Raw genomic sequence first — 25,813 nt, forward strand, 5'->3', positions numbered from 1 at the left:
GTAAGTCCCAGTCTAATTAGCCCTCGTACGTAGAAAATGACCATGGTACGACAAAAATGATCAATGATCATTTAATGAATTTGTGAATAATTTAATTTAATTTGTGAATTTCTGAAATGAAATGCGCCAGGGTTCAGAGTAATAGACAAAAGCATAGCCCCACAGGAGACTATGGTATCCTCCTGGAGCAGGGTTCCTCCGGGCCAGATTTTTCACAGGCGAATTTATAGCATGTAAAAACAAAAAAAGATGAGAATTGTCCCAGGTTCTGTCAGCCCACCCATGCGGGGGAGGAGGCATGGTCAAGAGACTAATATTTTCTTCATTCTGCAAATGAGTACATTAAATTTGTATGTGCCACATCTCAAATTAATGAAGAACACTGTAATTGACAGTATAGGGAATTTCTAGAACAAAATATTGTTCTCATTGATACAGATGAATTGTGAAACAATTCAATTCAAAAAATGTGTGACCTCACATATACTTTGCGATTTTCATTCTGCAGTTGATACCAATATGAAGATGAAGAAATGACAAAGTTCCTTATATATAGAAAGTTGTTATCTTAATGGCAAGTATCATTCAAGTAAGGAACAAAACTCTTTTTGTTCAAGGCCGATGTAGAGGAAGATCCAGTTGAAAGAGGTTCTACTGTATTCCAAAACATGTTAAGTGTTCTCTAACAAAAAAAAAAAACATTTCCCTAATTAACACTGGCGAAACAATAAACAAAATATTGACACAGAATACATATATAGATGGCCATTAGTGTGATAGGACACTCAATAGTGTTCTATCCTGGTTGGAATTCAGAATAAAAAAAATTGATACTTTTACAATGATTTTGATAGAGAAACTTTCGTACCAGAACAAATGACTTGAACAAGCACATACATATAGATGTTTATATATATATGTATATATACTATATAAAAACACAATAATAGAACTCTGAAACACTGTACTAATGCTACTGCGTGTGTGATCAATCGATTACAATAAACAAAAAAAAATATTAAGTACAAGAGATAAAACATGTTCGTACAAACATCAACCGCTGCATGCATTTAAATAACAAGATCCAACCGATGCTTTAAAAAATAATATAAACAAATAAACAAAAAAGAAGGCAACATTGTATAACTAATTTCTAAAAACAAATAAAATTCTCATGCTTTGATTATCCGAACATTTCAATATATAACTCTTCGAACCATTATTTACATTTACTTCTCGATTTGAAAAAAAATCGATTAAATTTCTACACAATAAATAAATAAAACATTTACACAGTTTTTTTATGCACACTTCTGAAACACTTTATATACATCTCATGTGATCCAGAGGTATATCATCTAATAATTGTACATTAAAATAACACGCACATTTAGGCAAAAAACAAACAAACAAATATAATCTTCACAGAAATTCTGTTATTAGGATCTCAAAATGTTTTTCTTCAAATAGAATCTTTCACATTTCATACTTTTAAACAGGTTTTTATTTTATGCTAAAATTTTTGCTTAAAAATCTTTTTTATAATTATATTTTTGGAAAAGAAATGCCATTAAAAAAACTTAATCCTAAGCCGATTTAAAAAACCAAAAAAAAAAAACACACAACCCTGCTAAAACAAATATCAATAAATTTAAATTAAGCAACCAAAAAATAATAATTCTTTGTCTAACAATCAACTTCTTCACTATTATAGAAGACTGAGTTATTCTTTCAGTGCATATACACAGAAATTAACAAAACAATTTATGAGCCAGGCAAATTTCTTAAAAGCCAAAAATTTTTACTGAAGAAAATGGTCTAAAATGATTTTTCCCCCAAACTTTATGGGACTTGGAGCCCTTTTTCCTGCCAATAGAACTTTGATATAAATTCAGAAATGTGATCTCTTCAGACTCTGAATTTGTCAATCACAGATAGAAACTTTTAGGTTACAGTAGCAATTTTTTAGTCCCTTGGATTAGCTCCCCTTTTAGCGACTTGGGATTTGTCCAGCCCTGCATATTAATCAAACTTTATCTGAATTGGTTCTCTTTCTCCCACAGCAATCTCATTAACCGCACTTGCAAGTTTAATGATCTCTGATGCTGATAAAGGTATTTTTAAAAATGTAAAATAAAATCAGCCACATGAGCGATTTGGACTCCCACCAATATGAATCCTGCGATCATTACTTTCACTACTTTATATATGTATTTAATAGGCGTTCAATTGTGAATAATCAAGCCGTGTTGAACTTGGTAGAGTTTTGTTCATGAGAGGGAATTCAACAGGCTCATTGGATTGAAAAGTAGATTTTTAATTGACTTGAATTTTAAAAATAAAATAGACAGATTCCCTAATTTTAGTCTTCACTATCATGAAAATCAGACAAGGGAAAAATATATGTTATTTAATTCACTTAAGTGGACAAGAATGCTAATAGCTTACGTTTCCATAAATTCTGACTGAAAGAACTCGTTTACAAAAACAGCATGAACTATAACTACCGTAATGCATCGCAACAGAGAATCACAGATTCTGTATATATATATTGAAGGCAGAATGGGGAAAATTATTTGTGAATTTGTTCTTGCAACAGAGCCATTAATATGTCCTGCCATGTTCACTTGGATTATAGATTTTGCCTATTTGCACGGCCGCCAGCGAATATATACATATAAAATATACAATGGATTTTTTTTTCTAGTAATAACTTAGTTCAACTGTATTTCTTCTCAGATCTTCAAAATATAGTTTGTTTTTGGCATAAATCTTTCTTTGCTTTCTAGATGAAATGGTTCAGTGGACTGACAAAATGACTTCTATCATTTAGTTTTATAATCAACCTGGTACGCAGTTATGCTGAAACAAATTATAGTAAACACTTAAAAAAAAAAGAAAAAACTTTTTTCTAACTTTACGAAGCGATTAACATCGAGCATAACTCCACAATATAAAACTTACAATAAAACAAGCATAATCAAGTGTATGATAAATATGGTTATCTTAAAACTTGAACAATTTTTTTTCTTTGATAAATTTCACTGTTTCGACCATAAAAACCACTGTTCAGTATGCACATGATATGGCCTGCAAAATATTGGTACTCGTAGCAAAGGGCTTCAGATCTTTCATTTGACACTAAAAAAAAGCATAGACAGTATCAGATCCACCTATTGTTGGAACTGTTACGGGCACCTTGCTGAGTATAGACAAAAACACAATATAGAGTTTGATTCATTAATTTGCTGATTCACCGACATTTAGACTTGTAGCTGGGTTATTTAGGAAGAAAGAAAAAAATATCCATTTCTCACAAATGTTGTACAAATACTTGTATAATAATCTACACACAACAACTTCTTTCTCTCTCTCTCTTTTTTTTTTTTTTTTAAAAACAAAATGTTTGGGAAGAAAAGGGCGTTTTCTGGACAACTTAATTTGAACACTGATTTTTCCATTTTTTTAAGTTTCTCAACATGTATAATTAATGAAATTCGAACTCCTGGTGCAACCATGAAAATCAGCAAATTCATTATATGCTGAATGAATTAATGATCACCAGGAGGCCATATCAACTTTTTTTTGTTTCCTCACATTGCAAAATCTATTTGACTAGACATTTTCACACAACAACAACAACAAAGAGAGTGTCCATATGTGAGGTGCTTTGGCATCGCTGCCGTAGCACACTCTTTCCATCATGTTCAGAATACAATCACTATGTTGTTGGTCCATCACATACAAATTTGGCAGGATTGAAGTCTTCATTGACAAAAGAAAAACCACGAAACTCTTCTTGATTGATGTTTCTCAAGATGTCAGAACCTGTCGGTGTCAGCACAGGCTCTTCTTTAGTGAAATCTTGATCAAAGTTGTTTGTATCTCGCTTTGTTTTCTAAGAGATTTCACAAGATCAGACAATTAATAAAATCATTTGGGGAGAAAAATCATCACATAATAGACAAATTAGTATTTAGTTCTTAAAATACTTAGTTAAATACATCATTTTCATACAATTGATGAAAAAAATCCATGTATCGCATGCAACACTTTCGAGAAATGTTGAAAGAGTGACATAATAAGTATTGAATATCATAAGCACCACTTCACTATTTTTGAACTTGTAATAAATTAATAAAACTTTACTTTTAAAACCTAACCAAAACATAAATACAGTGATACCTTGGCTAACAAAGATTCTGGAATTATATTTGTTCCTGAAGGTTTTATAGGAAATACATTTTCTATTAGTTTAGTCTTTAATTTTTTTTACATGAAATGTCTCTCATGTCTTTCAAAAAAGAAATAGAGGTATAACTGGATAGTGATTTCGAAGCAGATATGAATAATATCGAGATGATGTCACTCTTCGCTATTCACACAAAGATTTAGCCAACTGACTAATACAAAGGTGAATTCAGAAAAGGAAATTCAATGTACTCTGCAGGAAATGAAACCCCTGTCCCCTTCCAAGCAATCCGGGCAAGTACACTAGACCACTCTCTATGCTATAGAAACAACAAATGTCTTTCATTAGAGCATAAGCCTATATGATGCCCAGATTGCGGAGGGGATGGTGGTTTGATTCTCCGTGGAGGCAGTTGAATTTTCTTTCCCGAATTCGTCTTCGAATCAGTCCATTGTCTATAAATTAATTGGACTTGAATCACAGTAATTCTTTATGACGATTGCATTCTTGACAAGTGTAGTGCATTTAAGGTGACGTGAAGCCCTTTGCGTGAACACACTTGCTCTATGAAATTCCCAAAAATTAATTTCTATTTATTTGTTTCAACTTTTGCTTTTATTCCAATAAATTTCAAATTGGAGAAAAACCATGAATAAAGAATGAACGATGATAAGCTCATTCAAAAGTATTCAAATATGAAGTCAACATCCTCTTTATCCTTTTTTAGCAGTTGTTAATCTTTCCTCATACAAAATTCAGGCATTGCTAACTTTTCAATGCTAAAATGCATGTCATGAAAAAATAAATATGAAAAAAGCAAATACACTTTCCTACTTAGTTGGTTACCAAATCTTGACTCCCAAATGCTCAGCGGGAAAAATATGTTTAACTCAGACATCGTTTCAGGGAAGCGTGAACAGATTCAGATCCTCGATCAGTTGACCAGACCGCTCAGTTAAGATTTGGTAACCAACTCAAGTGGGATCTCCGGTCAGCATGATAGTGGTTAAGACTGGTCAATATTGAAAATTTTACATTGTGATACATTGTCAACCTTACATTATGTTATAATGATGCATTGATATACCACCCTGACCATAAGCAGATAAAGGCTCCTTGTACAGAAGGGGGGAGGGCACAAATCACTGAGTGTGTTTTGTGAAGGGAGTGGGGGCAAATAATTTCAACCTTCACCTTCTGCTCATGATAATAGAATATTTTACTAAATTATTGAAGGACAATAGGACAGCCCCCTTCCACGTCGGAGCTGATGATTATGGTCGGAGTAGACTTTGACATGGGGGGGGGGTGCAACTAAGATCAGCCAGTAAATATATGTTGTTCAAATGTTAGGGCTCCACCCTTCCTATGCAGGTAGCAAGGCCTGTTCAATAAATCATATCCCCCTTACAAGGGTCTGACTTGGGGGGTTGCTAAAGATCCCAGCCCAGGGTCCCTGTTCCAGAATGTGGGAGCTGTGCAACTAGTAATGTGCGGCTGAGTTATAAAGAAAAGGGTGAAATCATAACTTTTTTCAGTTAATTCACACCCGATAAACATTAAATATTAAAAAGTTTATTCTATAATTCCCCCTTCCTCCATATAAAAAAAAAATTTTGAATCATTTCGTTTTCATAGATATATTTTCTAAGCATCGCTACTCCTCATTGATTTAACATTGCATACATGCGTTAGGGAACAAATTCATCAAAAATCACATAAATTTCAGAAAAATAAAAAATTAATATCTCGATAGTAAGTGATATCTGTGGCATCTGCTAAAAATAATGAAAAATTTCTGTGGATTAAAACAATGAAAACAAAAACTAATAAAAAAAACCAATTTTACATATGAGAATATAGATTCTTCTTTCTTCATTGTTTGCTGACAGAAAGCGATGTGTCAGCATTCACACATGCATACTTGTTCACAAAATCAGTTCTGCCATGTATGCTGATGTCTACATCAAATAAGAAAAATTGTGCATGCCTGTTTGCTAAATCAGCATCACCCATTAATTTCAACTCGATGTAAGGACATTTGCAGTGTTGCCAACAGTCAAAAAAATTTTCAACCAGATTCTTCTTCTAAAACAGTTTCCCAAAGTAGGTAATATCGCCTCCTTTCTAGGGAGGACAATAGAATTGTCCAGGGAGGCAATGGAAGCTACAGGTATAACATAGGATCCTATGGGTTCACTCAAGTTGGGGAGGGCGATGAGAAAGAGAAGAAAAACTTCTGAAGAAGGGGGTGATGGAACAAGAAGTTTGGGAAACTGATTTACAACAACTAGAGACCAGACTTAAACAACCAGAATTAATTTTAGTCATTATTTAGAGAATGACTATTCGTCTCGTATTTCCCAGGATATTCCCGTACTGTCACGTAATTCAATAATAAGACTACTAGTACACAGGAAAAATTTTGAAGACTAGAAAAACAGCTAGCAACCCGACAGGCTTTTTTTCCAACTAAATGGCTAAAAAAAAGGTCAGATCTAGTTGGAAAATAACTAAGTTGGCAACAATGAACATCAGATTTTCCTGATACATCATGCAGATGCATATCCTAAATCGGCATCTCAATATCTGACATTGGAATTAATGATACGTCATCATGTTCAAAATCGTTAAATTGGGATATTGATGTAGGACCTTAAATCTGTAGTTTATTATAAATCGATACATCACCAAGAGAGTCCTAGTGGTTATATTTTTTTTCCTTTGAAGAGGGCACCCATATAGTGTGGCAAGATGTATTAGGAATTCCATATTTTTCTGTGCATCTGCCTTTTTAATTGTCCTTTTGTGATTATATCAGGCAAAGAAAGGATAATAATTCCATAAAAGGCATGTGACTGAACTAAAATCAACTGAAGCCCAGACAGGCAAATATTTCCAGATTTTGAGACAACAGTTCCTATGGAAAGTGTGAATATTAAGCAAAAATATGACGTTATTCTATTAACGTGATGTTGATGTACGTGCCAAATAGTAAATCAACTTTAAACCTAGCATGTAGCTCAGTTCAATTAACTTATCTACAAAACTCTGTTAATATCTTATTAATGCTGATATTTTGACTGACTTAGTACGTATAAGAATTATTATCGATGTTACTGCATGGTCTATATTCAATTCAAACAATTAGAGAAAGCCTTTAACTGGAAAACCTTTATTTACTTTAATTTTCTATAATTTACCTTCATTAATGTTTTGAAAAAAACATAACAGTATTTTACTGACATATGAATCTTGATTTGCAGTATTAAAATGCATTTCATAATCGAATAGTATAGGGTGAATCAAGGGGTCATACACACACAAATATTTTCTGGTCAAACTTACAATTTTCGGCCTGAAGGGAGGTCTCACTTTTCTTGCCTCTAATGCTTCCCAGTCAGTATCTTTGAAAAAAATGTGATGAAGAATTGCTTCTTCACAGCCTTGTGATACCACACAACCTAAACGCTTGGCAGGATTCTTTGTCATAAACTAATGATTACACGAAGAAATAGGGTTTACCAAAAAAAAAAAAAAATCAATTCAAAAATACTTACAATCATCATATATTAGAGTCTCAATAATCTGAGGTGAATATAATACAAATCATCTCGTATTATTGAAAACTCCGATTATGATTCAAAGACAATAGAAAATATTTAAGATGTTAATTTCACCCAAAAAAAAAAAACTAATAAAGCTGGGAACGTTGCATACACTCAAGGGCAACTGAATTAGAGACAGCTGGCAGTATGCAACAGGGGTACATCAGGCAGTCCATGAATGATATGAACCTGACATAAGCAGAACTCCGGCAGTAGAAGTGCTGCTAACTGGAGCAGTGATAATTGAATGCATTATGGGCAGACAAAGGGTTTAAGAGATTAGATTATGAGCAAATTGTTGGGGGTCTGTCATAGGTGCCACTGCATCTTGGAAGTCATGCACTGGGTTTTCAAGTGCCTTTACAAAGTTCTATCATAAGTAAGTATATCAATATCTGTAACAGAATCCCAACCAGAGTCAACTGTATTGGACAATGATGACTGGATGAGCAGGTTGATGCCAGTTAGTTCTCATGATAATACTACCAGCAGTCCCTAATTCAATATCTCTTGAGTGTACATGGACACTGTTCAGTTTGAAATATGCTGGCCTGGGAAATTCACCTTTTGCGAAGCAATACAATAACTGAACTGGACTGGACTCACCAGCTCGACCAACTAAACTGTTGCCACTCACATAAAAGAAAAATAAGAATAATATAAAAAATATCCAAACAACAGAGAAGACTTGACATCCTCTCACGAAAATTTAAGTAATAATAACCATAGTATGCAAAATTGTGACTTCAACTCGAAGGCGAAAAAATATTTAAAATCAGCATCCAAAGAAAAAAATTACACAATTTTCAAAGTTTGAGTGTTGTGGGAGTCTTTATTGTCCTGCCAGACCTAGTCTTCACCTCCTGCATCTTGGACCTTTAAGAATCATCCACTGAGGATGAATCTTTGGACCCTTACATGTTTTCAACCAGACCAATCTCTTCCAGGTAATAGCTTGGTTACCAGTTTGAATGGTCATTCGAGACATTTTGTTGAATCATTTCCAATGAGTACAATGTCACCAACTTTTACCTGCATGTCATATTTCACTCACTCCTCTAAATCAAAAGCCCCAAATATTCTGATCAAAATCTTTTCCAAAGGCCATCTACCAATTGTTGTTGATACTTTGTTCTCTTACTAAGACTTTTTTTTATCGATTTGATCAATATCAGCAACTCTAGTTTCACAGATGACTGTTTGGTGATAGCAAAATGATTCTACTATCTACAGTTGATAGATGGATAAATGGTCTAGAAATCACTATTGACTCAGTGTCACTAACACAGTCAAAAGTTCTTCATATGACAGAAGAGATCGACCAAGAACCTTTCTCAGGATCTGTTTGGTAACACCAATCAATCTTTCTCCTAAACCACTCCACCAGGCAGTAGCCGGTGGGTTACAGAACCTGAATTCTCTTTATAATGCTGTGTCTGCAATTTCATCTCAGTCTACCAGCCTCAGTTGACTAGAAGCACCCACAAAATTGGTGTCATTATCACAGTACACAATGGAGGGTCTACCTCTACATACAATGAACGTCCGAAAATCTTGCAGGAAAGCCGGAGTAGGTAGAGATGACAGAAGTTCAAAATAAACAGCTCAAAATATAGGTGTATGTATATACACAGCCACGCCTTGATATTTTCCTTCACAATATATTTTTAAGCTCACAAATATAATACTAATACTTTTTTCGAAACACCATGCAGCTTTTTCCAAAAAACATGAAAGTTGTCACAAAAAAAAAAAAAAAAAAAAAATCAAGTGAAGCTTAAAGACTATTTTCTATAAACTTCCGAACATGTTGGGTCACTAAATCTTTTTTTTAAGTTTCCTTCTCCATAAATAATTACAACTATTATTTTTTTTGTGTAATACTCACGCCCTTCAGTATGGAAACAGCTTCTTTACTCAACCAGACAGGATATAATACATCATCATGAAGAATAGATTCAAAAAGATCATCTTCATTATCAGCTTCAAATGGTGGTTGTCCCGCCATCATTTCATACATGAGAACACCCAAGGCCCACCAATCAACTGAGGGACCATACTCAAGCTCTTGAAGTATCTTGAAAAAAACAACCCAAATTTAATTATTATACCATACAATTATAGTGTCATATCAATCACATTTTGCCCTATAAAATGACACTAAAGTAATTATGATGATACTTATGATAAATTTGTTTCTGAAAGTTACTCGCATCGTCACACTCAGATCATCACAAAAACAGATTTTTGTGATGATCCGTGTAGAATAGTGGAAATCCTAATGAATCATATAGACATACTTAAAATAGTGTGATAAAATTTACATGTGAAAAAATTAACATATTAAATTACACTGTATTTTATGCAGAATAAAGGAAGTACACACAAAATAAATACACCACTCTCTAAAAATATGCTATCAGCTTCAATTGGTCTACAGCAATGGTTTTCAACCGTGGGCCATGTGGACCCTCTTGTGGTATTGGGATATTTTAAGGGGACCACGGGAGAAAATTCAGGGAGGGAAGTTGCGACAGGGTAGTTAAGGGGGGGGGGCCCTACAGTGAGTTGAGAAAAAAATTTAGATGTGAAGAAATAAAGCTCTTAATCAAAATTTTGTGGAAAAAAATGTGTATTTTTAGAACCCATAGACCCTAGGCAATCTTGATGTATGGGACTATCCGGGGACCCTCATGTCTATTGCGGGCCTATATGATGAGGTATGGCATCATCTTCAAGAGTAGGCATACAAATACATAGCCCAAGTCGTAACTTCAAGCTATGTATGGTGCCCTATAACATCACTTTTATTGGGGACCCATGATGTTGATATGGCCTTGAATAGAACCTCACTGAAATCTAGTTCATGGTAGGTGCAGATCCAGGGTGATGTGTAGTGTAGGTGCTTCTTGCGTTCCCCATATTTTACAGGACAGACCAATTTTTTTCTGTGTAATTCGGCTTTTGGTAGAGATGATCCCCACCCCCAATCCTTACCTGGCCCAGGAGTCCATAGATCGACATTATTTATAAAAAATTCTGTTCATTATATATATTTAGTTTTTTATTCACAAATTTAACTAAAGTCAATTTAGTAAGTAAGAATGGTTTCTCTCTTGAATGGGGAGGGGGCACAACAAAACAAATATGGTCCGGGGGAAGGGGGGTATGGGCTAAAAAAATTTTACGAAACACTGGTCTAAAGCAGCATTTCTCAACCTTTCTGACCCCAAAAGATCAGTAAAATGTATGAAAAACTTTGACAGACTTGTGCCCTGTATTATTCCCGTGGTTTTAGTCCTGAATTGTTATACATTTGTCGTTTTTTTCATAATGCTAATTTGAATTTTTAATTTTTCTAAAAACTGAATAAACAACATTTTATAACTTATAAAATTATGTGGCTATAAATAGAAATATTCATCCTACATATTCATTAGGGCTAACATTTTTTCCTCAATTTTTCAGCGATTTTAACTGCACAGTATATGATTTTACTGACTTATGGCAAACATTTTTGATGGCGTCCTGTATTTTACCATATTTAAGATCCCAGTATCTCTTTTCCTCACTGAAATATGGTCATCTAGTCATTTGAATGTTTTTTTCATAAAATACATTTTTGTTCACTGAGATTTCTAGAGCAGCCCTTTATTTTTTTACTCTTCACCCATATTAGCAGAGCCATAAATAGCAAATTTGTCATAAATTGAATTTTTTGACTAAAATTAGTGATATAGTGTATTTATAATTGTAATTTCCTGTATTTTCCTTGATGAGGTATGATGAACCCAAGTACGAAGGTACAGTTTTTATTTGAACCCATATAGATATTACTAACATCAATTACACAAAAAATTAATTTTTCAATCAACTGATTCTCAGATTTGAATTATCAGGTCTGTCCACACAAGCCTGTCCATGCAAGTCTTTGCCACAAGCACAAGGGTCGTAACTGGGGTGGGGGGGGGGGGGCGCAACTGTCCCAGACAGCAGCTTTAGGTGGGAACAAAGAACACTGTTACAAAATTATATAATTTTATAGGTGTGGGGGCGGCAAAATAATGTTTGCCCCGGGTGGCAAAAATCCTAGTTACAACCCTGGCTAAAAGAGTCATGTCAAAAAGACAAATAGGCAAAAGAGAATTTAAAAAATATATATATGCACATTTACTTCCTCTCTCCTCAGGAAGGGTCATTATCAGTGTAAAAATTTACTCAAATTATGTTGATAGTCTTGGAACAAATTACTGACATAGAGATAGATGGCTGTTTCTCGGCCCAAGACATCAAGGAAACATTTATTTTCTGGATATTATGCTGAGGTGAACTCAGAAAGAAAAGTCATCTTGTCCCGGCAGAGACAAGATTACTTTTCTTTCAGAGTTCATCTCAGCATAATATACAGAAAATAAATGTTTGCTTGAAATTACTGACACACATTTGGGTATCACTGCATTTAATCTGGATCACTCACACGAGACAACACTCATAGGTCAAGGTACACTAATTTAGATTCAAAATAAATGAATAATAATCTACATCAGTTTATAATTTTACATTACACACAAATTCAGTTATTGGAAAATTTGCTAAGTTTTGTTGAAATAAGTAAAGCATAAAACTTGATTCCTTCTTACCTCAGGAGCTATGTAATCAGGAGTTCCACAAAATGTAGTAGTTGTGGCTCCATTTAATATCCCTTCCTTACACATTCCAAAGTCTGCAATCTTACAATGGCCTTCGCTGTCTAGCAGAATGTTGTCCAATTTTAAGTCACTAGAGTGAGAGAGAATCACAATGAAAAAACTATAATCATCAACAGACCAATCCCGACAAAGCAGTGAGAAGGTGTAAGTGGTAGCTGTTTGCTTGCCGCTACATAATTCTTGAAAATGTTCACCACCCGTGCGAACGAAACATCAAAAGACAAAAACTACACATCACTTCGGCTAAAAAAAAACAAAAACTTTAAAATTGAATTATAATTCTGTGGTGTTTGGTCAGAACATGATATCCCAAAATATGGCTTTTAGATCTAAAAATATAAGTCTCCCTAATTATAAATAATTAGAAATGAGATAAATGTACAAATACATGCGTACGGCTAAACAACATGCTGATGTATGATATTTTCATTTGTATTTGTGTGTATGCTTTTTTTATTTTTAAACTAGCTATAATACCCGGCACCGCCTGGGTTTTCTTCAATGAGGCTTTTTTATAGCATGTGATATCTCCCTCTCTTTTTCTTGAGGGACGTACAAACCGTGTCCAAGTTAACCAATATGGCGACTTCCTGCACAATTCATATGAAATAAGCAAATCTAGATTTACAGAAATGTAGAAATGAATATATATTTTTCTTTTTTTAAGGGGTGCTAGGTATTTTGATTCCCCTCCTTTGAACTTCAAGTTATCTATCTGCCTAATCCAGCTTCCAAAAATGCTTAGTTAAATCTGTGAAATTTTTTCGATGCACTTTTTACGGGCTCATAACTAGTTTTAAAATATCCTAACCCACATGAGAGAATTTATGCAAATAAATATCAAAAGACAATACGGAGACACGAATGTCCAACTCAAAAGTAGGTCTGGCTAATTACTTCATATTTAAACTCCTGCGCTTTGTATAAGCGAATGCAATATTTCAAAAATCGAGAATTCGATTCAATTTTTAAAATTATTGATGTGGCGGAAAACAACACCAAATTTCCACATTTCTACAGTAAAATCGGTAATTTTAACACTGATTTTTATGGGGATCATCCTTTGCCTGACCCTCAAAGTGATGCTGATGATGATTCTGACGTCTATTCAAAAAGCTCTCATTACTGGGAGGATTGAAAAAGTGGCAAACATTATAAAGGCATGAACTATTAAACATATACTGGCAGCATTGAAGAAGTGACAAGCCATTGTAAAGGCATATACACGTCTGAAACGCATTGCTAGGGAACCACGGTAACCAAAGTAAACGTTCGGAAAGTGATTGTTGAGGCCCAAAAATCATTGTTGCCCGACAGTTTTTTGCCCTGCTCTGACGAATTTTAAAGTAGCCTATCGCTCAAGTCGGGTTTCATTTGGTAAATATGCAAAATTTGGTGATGATCAATCTAAAATTATAGATTTTTATAGAGAACATACACACACACACACACACACACAGAAAATCAATTTTATATATATAGATAAATATGACAATGCTTATATCTCAAAAATGTGATTTTAGAGTTATGTTCTGAACGAACAACACAGAATTATCATAGTTTCAAAATTCTGATTATTATTTTCCAGAATAGAAATGAATGTGGGTGCCCCGTTGAGTCTCCAGGTAACAAAGTCATTTCACAAAAAAAAAAAAAAATTAGTGAAATCATTTTAAATGTAGAGCATTGCAGTATATAAATTATGTAACACAAAAGCTTTTTATATGAATCTTATGCGGATCGTGACATAAAAATTACAGCAGAAGCCATATCTCGAACTGAAATAATTTTTTACATATGCATTTTCAAAGATATGTATGTGAGGGTTTAAGCAAAGTCAATGAACTAAGAAAAAGTTCACACACAAATATATATTGTTAATATATATATTTAAGCTAATTTTTTTATGGATACGACAAGCTAATTATCTTTGGGACTCTTTTTTTAGCCATTTTTCCGAGATATTTACTTGCCAAAACTCTTCTTATCCAAAATAGGTTGGGCCCTCCCTTTATTTTAGATGTGGATTATTTTTAACTTTAGATTAGACTAAATGCTCTCTAAGGATGAGAAGGTGATAGAAACATCATGGGTAGAATTATTTCTAAGCATAGATAAGGGAGACAGTATACATAGTAAAATACTCTCAAATCATGTTACAAATACTGGGAGAAGAAATTAGAAAGAATTCAAATTTAAAAAAACGATGAAATTTTTCTGTAAACTTGACATTAAAAAAGTTTGAAAATTTAGCCACTACTGGTTAAGTTTACCAACGCTCAGAAAACTGATACTTAAACCAAGAAAAATATTTAATTTGATTTTTTTTGTAATCCAGTCAATATCAATCATGTTTACAATCAAGGATTACATCTCATGGATATCAACTGCTAAAAACAAAAACATGAAAAGTTAAAAATATTAGCATTATTTCGAATAAATATTGTGACAATATGAAATTGTAGCAGATATTAAAAAAATTTTCAGTAAATGGATAAAATAAATCTTATGGATAAATAAATCTGTTATTACTTATCCGCTTAATGTGATCATACTACTTCACCAAACACCAACTCTGGCCATATCGCTACATTGCAATTTACTGCCATTAATGAGATGGGTTGGAAATGAAGGTGCTTTCTATCAGTGGTCGCCTCAAGCTCATTAGAGAAAATATCTCATCTATAGCCTCCCTTGGCTCCAAACCTGGGAGACCACAACCTTCACGGTGATAGAGAGACGAGCATCTTACCACCACGCCACCCGGTCGCATGTGATCACACTGGGAATTTGGATTTCTGATAACTAGAGCCATAGTTTAGGCACTAAAGATGGTCAAAATAGGCACTAAAAAGGCATTTATAATTTATGGAAAAAAGAAAAATAACTAAAACCAAGGTATTAAGGGTCTAAAAACTAGCTGAAAATTTGGTTGCATTTAATCCCTCAATTATGGTTTATAATAACTGCATTATAATGCAAGTTAAACTGATTTCAAGCCCAAAATAAAATGTCAGTAAACCCTCATTAATAGGTCAATTCCAGGACCACAATCACCAGATGCGGAGCCAGTAGAGAAAATGACCTGTGGGGAGCTCCTTCGAGTTGTGAATAATTCTCACCTTTAATCAAATTAAAATTGCTCAATATGTCCACCTTAGGATGCATGGCATATGGTAGTCAAATTTGTCCCAAACTTTTGCTACCATGTTTGCATCCACTGCTGCTGTTATGCGTATCTTCAGTTTTGCTAATGTAGCTGGAAGGAGAGGTACATAAACATAGTCTTTTATAAACCCTCAGAAGAAGAAATTGCACACAGTGAGGTGCGTCGATCTTGGAGGCCAGAGATGTTTAACTGAATCGTCAGGTCCCATATGGCCGATCCATCATTTAGGAACACGATTGTTCAAAAATTCTCGAACATCCAAGCTCCTGTGTGGTGGTGCTCTGTTCGGCTGGAAAATGAAGTCATCCAAATAGGTTTCTAAATGTGGGAAAAGCCAATCTTGACATACACTGAAGTGGCAGTTGAAGGAAGAGCGTTAGCGCTAACTGTTGGCAACTGCATGAAACCCTAGATTTTCCTCTTTCTACCTATACATTATTTGATCGAAACGGATTAAAAGCTGAATAGTTATGACTTTTTTAAATCGGATGATTCTTTTTGAAACAACCTGTATTATTTGCAATGATCATTATCATTTCTATAGTTGAAACATAGCTACCTTGTTCTAATGTAGAAAAAAAAAATCAGTTTTTTTATATTACCACATATGCTGGACTCCTTCAAGCCCAGGGCCCTGTGTGGCCGCATCTGTTGCACACCCCTGAATGAATGAACGCCAGGGTCTCTGCCACCGGACTTATCCCGTTGCCGAGATATCTTCTAGCCCAGCTTCGTGGCAGAGTCTGGAACAAAGTGAGTGCACCTAACAGTCTGAGTGTGTAGCTAGTGTTGTGTATGATATTTCAGTGCTGCCATCTATACTTCAAATTGTGAGTGAAGTGTAATGATCGAATATTTATAACGTTGTAGGCCTGTTGCTCTCTGTGGCGAGACTTTTTAATGGGGAGATCGGCTAGCATTCGCACCTTGAAGTTGGGAACCACAGAAAACCAACTTCAGCCGACCACCACTGTGGGGTTCGAACCCGGATCCTCGCATCGCGAGTCCGTCACTATAACCACTCGACCACCACAGCAGCTGTTGCCCACCCCTGAGGGCAACTAGTAAATTTAATCAAATACTAAATATGTATGTAAGATAAATAGCCGTGGTTGTTTGCAGTGCATTTATGGTATAAAAAACAAAGTCAGCAGAACAACATGGGCCTCAGAGCCCTGTCTACTCTTACTCCACCTTGTGTGAGCCATGATGTCTACTGATGACTTCTTGGGACAGTCATTGGTCAGCTATCCATATACAATGAGGTCCAATGCCTGAACGAGAGCTATCCATATACAATGAGGTCCAATGCCTGAACGAGACATGTTCATGTCAAGCATGTGGAGGAAACAAAAATTTCTAATTTTCCTCTGCTTTTCTAACATGGGTTTGCGTTAATCTAAAACAAAATCATTCACCTCTAACACCATCCGATCAAAGCAAAGTTAATGCACGGCAACACCAGGTTTTCTATCTCTCAGATCACTTATTCGCATTTTGGGGGCTGGAAGAGATGAAGCCAGGGCTTTCTGATGATAATATTAATACCAAGAGAGTTGGAAAACTTTAAAAAGTGAATTTTTGTTGTTCTCAATGCTCGAAATATACAAGTTTTATAGATTATGACCACTGAAATTCACTAATAAACTTAAAATATGTTAAAATAGGCATTTATGGCAGGAAAACTTCAAAAAAGGTATTTTTACCAAAAATTTTTGAAAATAGGTAAAAAAAAACATTAGACTGAACAATAATTTTCTTCAGTGTACGCTATGTTCTCCCAGATTCCCTGAGAAAGTCTTCCAGCTGATTAATTGTGAATTTAGTCAACTGAAAGAAACTGACCAATAACTGAATGTATGTGGCTTTTTGTTAACCTTGCATTTGCTTTTACTATAGGAAGGCCAAAGTATATCTTAAGAGCATCATAGACCCCCCCCCCCCCCTGGTCAGAATAACTAGTTCATATACTTACTCTAGAAAACTGTAACCCAGATATGACCATCTCATGAGGGCTCCCAGCCCATGCTGGGTGGGCCCATGTGTTAAGATGGCACAGCAGAATGACTACTATGGTTGGATTACGACATAGTGAACTGATACTTAACAACAAGGGAGAAGGGTGTTACACTTTCTAAACTCCAACATAGTCTTCCAAGTTGAAAACAATAACTTGTGAGAAAAAAAGTAAGTCTGGTCCTAAGCTTCAAAATATATTTTTAAAAAGTTTGAGAATATTAACTGAAATCCTGATAACTATAAACAAATTGTTTCCTACATTACCATATTGGTCCATTCCGTACCTTGCTAAAGTGCAATACCAGATAACATTACAGAATTCCTACAACTTTTGACTGAAAGATTTCCCTGACCATCAAATAATCAAATATTTTCCAACATCAAATTGATACAGTATTATCTCTCCCAAAAGTTGCATGTTATACAATATAATACTTATTTAAAAAAAAATTATATCAAGATTTATATTTGATTAGGACAGCAAATGTTTTCTCCTTTATCTGGAACATTCAACAATTTCTAATTTTGATATGAATTTTTTTTTATTAGCCAGAATGCCGGAAAATAAGAGTTACAGATTCAGAGCAATTCCTAAATATCTGGACTATTAAGAATTGATTGAAGCAACCGACTTGAATCTTGTTTCTCTGCGTCTTAAGGTCCTATCTGTTTTATTAACTTTATTCAGATAGAAAAAACATCTTGAAACTCACCCTGTCACAATCGTGAGTTCATATTCATTCTTCTAGCTGCACGATAGCTTTTAAATTAGAAACTCTAATGCAATTTGATGAGTTACAATGTGATATGCACAGAACTACAAACTATTTTTTTTAATTCCTCTATCAAGTGTGAAAGATTAGACTGAGCAAGGCAGCAACGAGATATTAGTCGAGGCAAGCACACATTTTTATGCCCCCCCCCCCATGCAATGCAGAATGAGCAGTTAAAATGTGGATGTCCTCTGTAATCCAGAACCTGAGGCACCGAATCCACCTGTTCCTCATGCCCCTAGTTGTGGTTGAGGAATTGAATATAGTGTGATTTTTCAGCATGCAAAAATGTTGTAAAATATTAATACTAAAAAAAGATCCCTGTGAAACAACTGCAAAATTAAACATTTATGGAGAATAACTTACAAATAAGAGGTTTAACAAAATCCAAAATACACTGATCTGATCCATAGCTAATGATAGAGTTCAATAAATAAAAAGGCTGCTTTGGAGAGAATTATTTTGCTCACCTTGAGAGTTTAAAAAAAATTATAAAAGAGATGAGATGTTAACTACAACGAAAAATCTGGACTAACAAGTGAAAAAATTATTGCATGTAGCTCATATAAACATGATTTCTAAATTTGTGAAATAAAGTGTGAATGTTAGATTTTTTATTGAATTTCTGGCAAAGTTAATTTTTCTGCTTAAAGTATGCACACAAATTGTAGAAAAAGGTAATAATTCTTTTAAAAACTCACTTATTTTACATAGTTGATATAAATGTACTGAATGTATTCAATGATCCTTAATAAACCTCATTTTTACCCCAATGTACTCCAACATTTAAAAACCTAGTGCCCAAATTTTATGAAAGTCAGCGACTAGTCATGACTGGAAAGTCAGTCATGGTTTTCTAGGGGCGGCGGCACTGATTTTGAAATATTTACTGTCATCAATCGGTGAAAATATGTAGTCAAGTATTTACAATTAGTAAAGTAGGCCTATTGCACTGCCTTCAAATGTGTGTGTGTGTCTGCTGTATATATTTCATTTAAAAAAGAAAACTATCAGCACGGTAAAATACTCACCGATAAATGACACCATTTCGATGGAGGAACATTAGCGCCAGAGTGACTTCAGAAGCATAAAATCTAGCTCTGGGCTCATCAAACTTTCTAGCTTTTTGAATTTGAAACATCAGGTCACCTCCATTTACATACTCCATGACAAAAAACAAGCGATCCTACAAGAAATAATGATGGGGTTTTCCTTTAAAGATTGCTAAAAAACAAATAATGAAAAAAAGCAAAACTGGATTTTTGGTCATACACACCTCTGTTTGATAACAACAATGAAGAGCTGTAAGGAAAGGGTGCTTAGCAGACAACGTTAATATTCTTTTTTCCGTCATAGTACAATCAACATCATCATCTTGAAGAATAACATCCTTCTTCAAAACTTTAACAGCAAAAACTTCGTCTGAACCTTTCTTTTCAGCTAACATAACCTAAAAAAATATTGAGAATTTCAATTCAGCTCAACAACACAATGACGTTCAATATGTTTGATGTTTCTTAGTTTTTGAAGACCTATGTTTACATAAAACAATATACAAGTAATGCTCTATTATTGTACCTTTCCAAAACTTCCTTTTCCTAGTACTTTTATGAAAATGAAATCCTCTAGACCCAGTTTCTTAGGCCTGTCTTTGTCCGAAACACACACCAGATCTCCGGGTAAATGAGAAGCGAAATCTGACTGTAATCTATATTTTGAATCCAGAGACAGCTGACCTGTTTGAAAATCTATATTAAAAAGAGCACTGAAATTAAATAAAAATGATACTACAGTAAAAAAAATGCCTTTGAAAATCTAGATTATCAAAATACTGTTCTTTTGTGACTCGTCTATAACTGCCGATTATAAAGAAATAAGGAAGGGGAAAAAAACATAATTACAGAAGTAAGTAAGTCAATTAGTGATTTGGAATTGTCTTTGTTATACTATTCAATTCGATTGGAGTCACTTCAGTAGAAGATGTGGAAACTTCACAAAAAAAATTGTTTTCTAACCATCGAACAAGCATTCATGGGTAGTATTGATAAGTGCAGAAATCATATTCCTAAAAAAAAACTTCATAAACTTGGCATTTTCTTGATTTGAAAGAAAGAGTTATGATAGAATCTTAAGTAAAAGTAACAAAAAAATAAATAAAAATCCGCACAATGCGCTTACCGTGCTGTGCATCAACAGAGCAAGGAAGAGGGGATGTATGGGATCTCTCGGGCATTAGCTGACCCATCTTGTTGGGAGATTCTGTGATTGATGGCTATAGATCGCAAGAGGTAACAAAAAAAAGAAAAAAAAGAAATTGATTACTTGTTCTTTTAGACGGCTAAAAAATAAAATAAATTGAAAAAATTACATGTCGGAATAAAACTTATTATTCAAATAAAAATAACATTTAGATCTTTCAATTAACATTTGATTTTTTTAAATAGTCATTTTGATTTGATTTTTGACTTTTTTTCTCTCTTACGAATTCAACTGTGAGTAAATAATTTGAGTAGGACAGGGATAATACTTAATGCTAACAGCTAAAAAACTGAATTGCAAAGATTTTTTTTTCGGAATTTTTTCATTTTACAGCAAAAATTTCTGATGAAATTAACAGAAATAAAAATGTACTGTTTTGATCGCAAAAAAAATCTTAGCGCTAAATTTGCTAAAATAAGCATGTCGGTAATTTCTTTAAAATTTTTGAAAAATTAATCTATTTTTAAAAATGAAATGAATTTCCACTCGCTTTGAATCTTAATTCTGGTGGTTCTTAACTCTTTTCCCATCCCACTGCAATTTGATTTCCCCCCCCCCCTCCCGGAACATGTCGTCTATTTCTTAGAAAAAAAATCTATTTTTTTTTTCTTCAATTAATTACAATTCTAAACTTTGGAAAAATACACTTTGAAAGATAACTGCAAAAAAGAATTTATCGAAGAAAAAATGCACACTGATATATTATATCAGCGCAACAAAATTACACATTGACTTTTAAGCACTAATTTATTGTTACTTTTTTCAGTAGTAATATTTTTCTTCAATCGAAATGGAAAAGTACAATCAAAATTCTTATATCAATGATGCCTTAGAGCAGGGTTACCAGGTGTCTGTATTAATGGGCAGCCCAGCCTTATGAGGTCTTATCCCCGCATCCATACTTCCATAAAAAAAGTAAAATATCAATATATTTAGAAATGTCATACAAATCGATCGATTTGTTTTAATTTTATTGTGAATTAAAATACTAGATGATAAAGCAAAACACACTGACGCTGTGAATTCAAAAAAGAAATAGGCGACCCATATATCCTGTTTTAGTTGTTTGTGAATTGGTTATCTTTGGGTTGGCAAAATTTCACATTGATTTTAATAATGGGTGCTAATGGCCAATAAATGACTATACATTGCGCCACTCTCAATGAAAAACAGTTAGTTGTAGGTGTCCATATTTCCAGACTTCAAAACCTGGTAACCCTACTTAGAGTTAAGTACAATACTCAACTCTCGGTTGATATCTAGTAATAATTTTTTGTTATTCCCGAAAAATTAAACAAAATTAATTTGATGAATTCAAAAACTAGAAAAAATCAGCAAGTTTAAATTATTACTACTTCACACTTTATATAGAATGAACGATACATTTTTTGTTCCTATTTTAAAAATTAAGCCAGCTTAGATTTTGATAGGAACCTAGTTTGTATCCTGCGAAATCATTATACAGTAAAAACTCCATAATCCAGACCAATATTGCAACATGTTTACGTTCTGTGGAAACATTTAAATTGTCACACTTATTTTCAGCAAGCCAAGTTGTAGGCCCTACATTGCACCAGTTCATTCTTCAAACTCTTGAGACTTCCAAGCTTATGCAACTGTGCAATCAGAATCAACAGATGACTTGTTGGACATAATTGATCATGCTCACACCACAATCAAAAGTCAATGTTCTGTTTGGAATATCACTCGTTCAGAAACACCTTCAATTGCAGAATGCCCGCATCTATGGTTTGTAAGCAGGAGTGTAGCTTGGAGCTGAATTCAAAACAAGGATATTTTGAAAATGTTTATTGGTTTATTAAAGAGGAAAAAAAGTTGGATAAAAAAGAAAAAAATTGATTGATTGTATTTTAAAACTATAGAAATGGATTTTCCATGAAAAAAAAAATCTATGGCCCAAATTGTAAAAAAAAAAAAAAAATAACTTGACTGAACTTTCCTGATTATGGGAGTTTGGGGGTTAAGGAGTTTCTACTGTATAAGATAGTCTAACAATTACATTTGGCGTATTGTATGCATGCCAGATAGTACAGGGTGTCCAGATCAAACGTTGCTAATGTCATGTAGGGTGAGGACAACAGAAAAATTTGGCTGCCCAACTCTGTGAGCTTGACGAACAAATCTTTTGTTACAGAAAGCAAAAAAGGAGAAAAATAACACCCCCACAAGAGAAGGCACAATTGTTCCATGGATATGTTAGCTATCATCGATAGTGAACCTGACTTCATTCCATACGTTTTTTTTAAATTAGGCAACATACCAACAACAGGGTATGTTGCATCCAAAAACAGGGTTAATAGGTACAATAAATAGGTACAATTTTTTTATTGCAAAGAAACAATCTCAAAATTAATGTATGGTGTGCCTTTTCATGTGATATGGTCACTAGACCATTTTTCATATGGCAACAAAAAGAGCATATGTGGAAACGCACTGGTTTTTTGCAAAAACTTTTTGAGTGTTGCTTTTGATATACTTTTCTTATCCTTTTTAACTTCTTGCAATGTATAAGAACTAATTAAAAATAGAGACATTTGATCCCAACATCCTGCATAATCACATTTGAAGTATTGCAATGCTCGTTATCCTGTACATTTCAGTTGGACTTCTACATCATTTCACAATTTCGACGACAATTTACAAAGTTGCTGCTCAATAATAAAATGAGATTTTTTGCTCCAGAAACCAACAAAAAAAAAATTTTAATTTTAAAAAAGTCATGAAAATCCCCCATCGCACAATGAGCAAAACACCTTTAATCACTGTGAACTGAAAGTTTTAGTGCTTTGTAGCAACTTAAAAATTGGAGTCAAATAAATTATAATAAAATATTTCTTCAATAAGTCACATGTACACTGCTTTAAAAAGTAATGCAAACTGTTTAACAGAAATCATGCAAACTGGTTAATTTTCACAAACCAATGACTGGTAGTATAGTTTGTTAATGTTGTTAGGCATCCAAAAAAATGGGGATTGGGTGGTGTGGAAACAAAATGGGATAAAGTAAATTAAAACTAAAAACCTGAGTTCCTGCCCGACGATAGAGACTCCTGGGTATATGACTTACTTTCTTCTTCCGAACAGTTGGTTTGCCAAGCTTGTCACCAGAAATACCAAGGGCACTGAGGATTTCAGCCATCTGCTTAGGATTGATACCACAATTATTTGCGACATTTTTCTCACAACGTTTATGAACATTCATGCTGCAAGCTGAAAGGAAAGAGAGAAACAATGAATGTGTTATAGGTACAGGTATATTTTTTTAAAACAAAGTAGTTCAAATAGATCATAGTGTATGATTAATTCATGGATGTTCAAAATACTTCATCGCATGGGCAAACAGGACCCCAAAATTGGTTGTCATTTCTACAGTGGAATCTGCTTATAATGAAGTTAGAAAAAACAACGGAACTATTCATTGTATCCATACTGGCTTGAAAAATTATGCTTTTAAGCAAAATAAAACATTTTACATGCACGATATGCATCTTCAGTAATCGAAGCATTCTTAAAATGAATAGATTAAAATAATATATTTTAAGCCTAGAATATTAGTTCTCTTATAAGTTCTCTTAATATTAGCCTCTACTTCTCAAAACATAGTCGGTAATATAAAACATGCAGTTTTTATTTTAGTTAGTATGATTAATAAAGATTAAGAGAATAATTAAAATCTCACATAATTGAATACAACAAAAATATGTGTCATTACTTTTTCTTCCCTTGATATTTTTGTGGACTTACAACATTTCGTATTTAAATCATTTTTGCCAAATAAGCATCCAAAATGTATATAATGTTTTTTCTTTTAGTAAGAGCATGATGGACTCCAGAAAATTGTTGTCTTTTTTTTTTTCCTCTCTTTAAACAGCATAACAGAAATCACCAAACTCCCATCGAAATGCCATATCTTTTTTAATGAAGTAGGCTTTCTTCCGATTTTCAGCATTTGCAAACTAAGGGGTATAGGGAAAAGTGTTTCACTGAGAAATACACTTTATAAAATATCTGGGCTTCTCAATGCTAAAATAAGGGGGGCTTTTAAGGAGGTGAGATATCTCATCAATTTCGCAAATAAAGAAAAAATAAAAACTTCAGGTAATCTTTTTTCTTCTTTTGAGAGAGAGATACCTCACTTTCTATTTTTTGCTTTCAACCAACTGAATAGTTACAATTTTTGAAGTAATGAGTAGCATTTTGCACTTGGACATTCTCAAACTAACTTTCAAATGATGAAACCATCAGAACCAATGTCTGAAGTTAGCTGGAGAATGGCAAATGTGCACTAAAAGAGGTTTGGAGGATAGACTCTTGGGTATAAATAACCTCAATGTTTCTTTCTAAGGAGGTTTTCTGCAAACAAAATAAAATTTAACTGCGAAAAGTAGAAAAAAAATTAGCAAAATAGCATTTTGCAATATGCAAAACAACCCTACAAAAATGTCTTCTACGAAAGAAAGGAGGCATTATTAGTTGCAGAAAAGTAAATTTACAGATAAGAAGGTTTAGATAAAATTACAAAGAAATTTGTTACAATGTTTGAGTTACAAGCCCATGTTTGAAAATTCATTATAGGCATACTTCACTGAAATCTGTGTTCATTACAAGCAATCAAAATAACATAGATAAGCAATAAGAAATTCACGAGACACAGAAAAACTTCGTTATATGTAAAAATTTGTAATATTATTTTCTATAAGCGAGTTCAACTGTATTTTGGTCTCCAACCCCCCTTCCCTGAAAATATCGCTTGATGTGGAATCATAGGTACATTATCTATAATCACACTTTTCGGTTATTGGAAAATATTTATTTGAAAAGTTACCATTTTTCTCCAAATAGAAAATTCCAGATTACAGACACAAATAAGCAAATAAATAAATTACAGACACAAGTAAATAAATAATAAATGCAGAAACATGATTAGAACACGAAATACAAAAATGAAAATTATGAGTGGACAAGGAGTAAAATTGTTTCCTGTATGGGCAACCAAAATAAAATTAGATATAGTTAATGTGTAAAAAATATTTTAAAGCAAATTATTCATCAAAATACAGTGG

At 33.6% G+C, this 25,813-nt stretch overlaps 1 protein-coding gene across 4 annotated transcripts in view; it reads right to left on the bottom strand.

Annotated features, from left to right (window-relative positions):
- Positions 1 to 3,393: 3,393 nt before the first annotated feature.
- The window catches only part of Pkc98E (Protein kinase C), a 42,008-nt gene continuing 19,588 nt past the window's right edge, over positions 3,394 to 25,813 (bottom strand). The window contains exons 7-15 of one of the 4 annotated variants that reach the window (XM_089237983.1): positions 23,773 to 23,960; positions 20,649 to 20,742; positions 20,049 to 20,206; positions 19,747 to 19,920; positions 19,502 to 19,656; positions 12,441 to 12,579; positions 9,689 to 9,877; positions 7,541 to 7,687; positions 3,394 to 3,898 (exon numbers count right to left, since the gene is read on the bottom strand). In XM_089237983.1, the coding sequence (XP_089094109.1) occupies positions 3,722 to 3,898; positions 7,541 to 7,687; positions 9,689 to 9,877; positions 12,441 to 12,579; positions 19,502 to 19,656; positions 19,747 to 19,920; positions 20,049 to 20,206; positions 20,649 to 20,742; positions 23,773 to 23,960 (1,421 nt within the window). In that variant the 3' untranslated portion in view covers positions 3,394 to 3,721. Of the gene's footprint in view, positions 3,899 to 7,540; positions 7,688 to 9,688; positions 9,878 to 12,440; positions 12,580 to 19,501; positions 19,657 to 19,746; positions 19,921 to 20,048; positions 20,219 to 20,648; positions 20,743 to 23,772; positions 23,961 to 25,813 lie in introns of all 4 variants that reach the window. The other 3 variants (XM_089237985.1, XM_089237986.1, XM_089237982.1) reach the window with 3 other exon arrangements.

Source organism: Pholcus phalangioides, unplaced genomic scaffold (assembly GCF_987345545.1).
Source record: "Pholcus phalangioides strain wild (caught in Gottingen) unplaced genomic scaffold, Ppha-v1.0 ptg000010l_1, whole genome shotgun sequence".
NCBI classification, from domain to species: Eukaryota; Metazoa; Arthropoda; class Arachnida; order Araneae; family Pholcidae; genus Pholcus; species Pholcus phalangioides.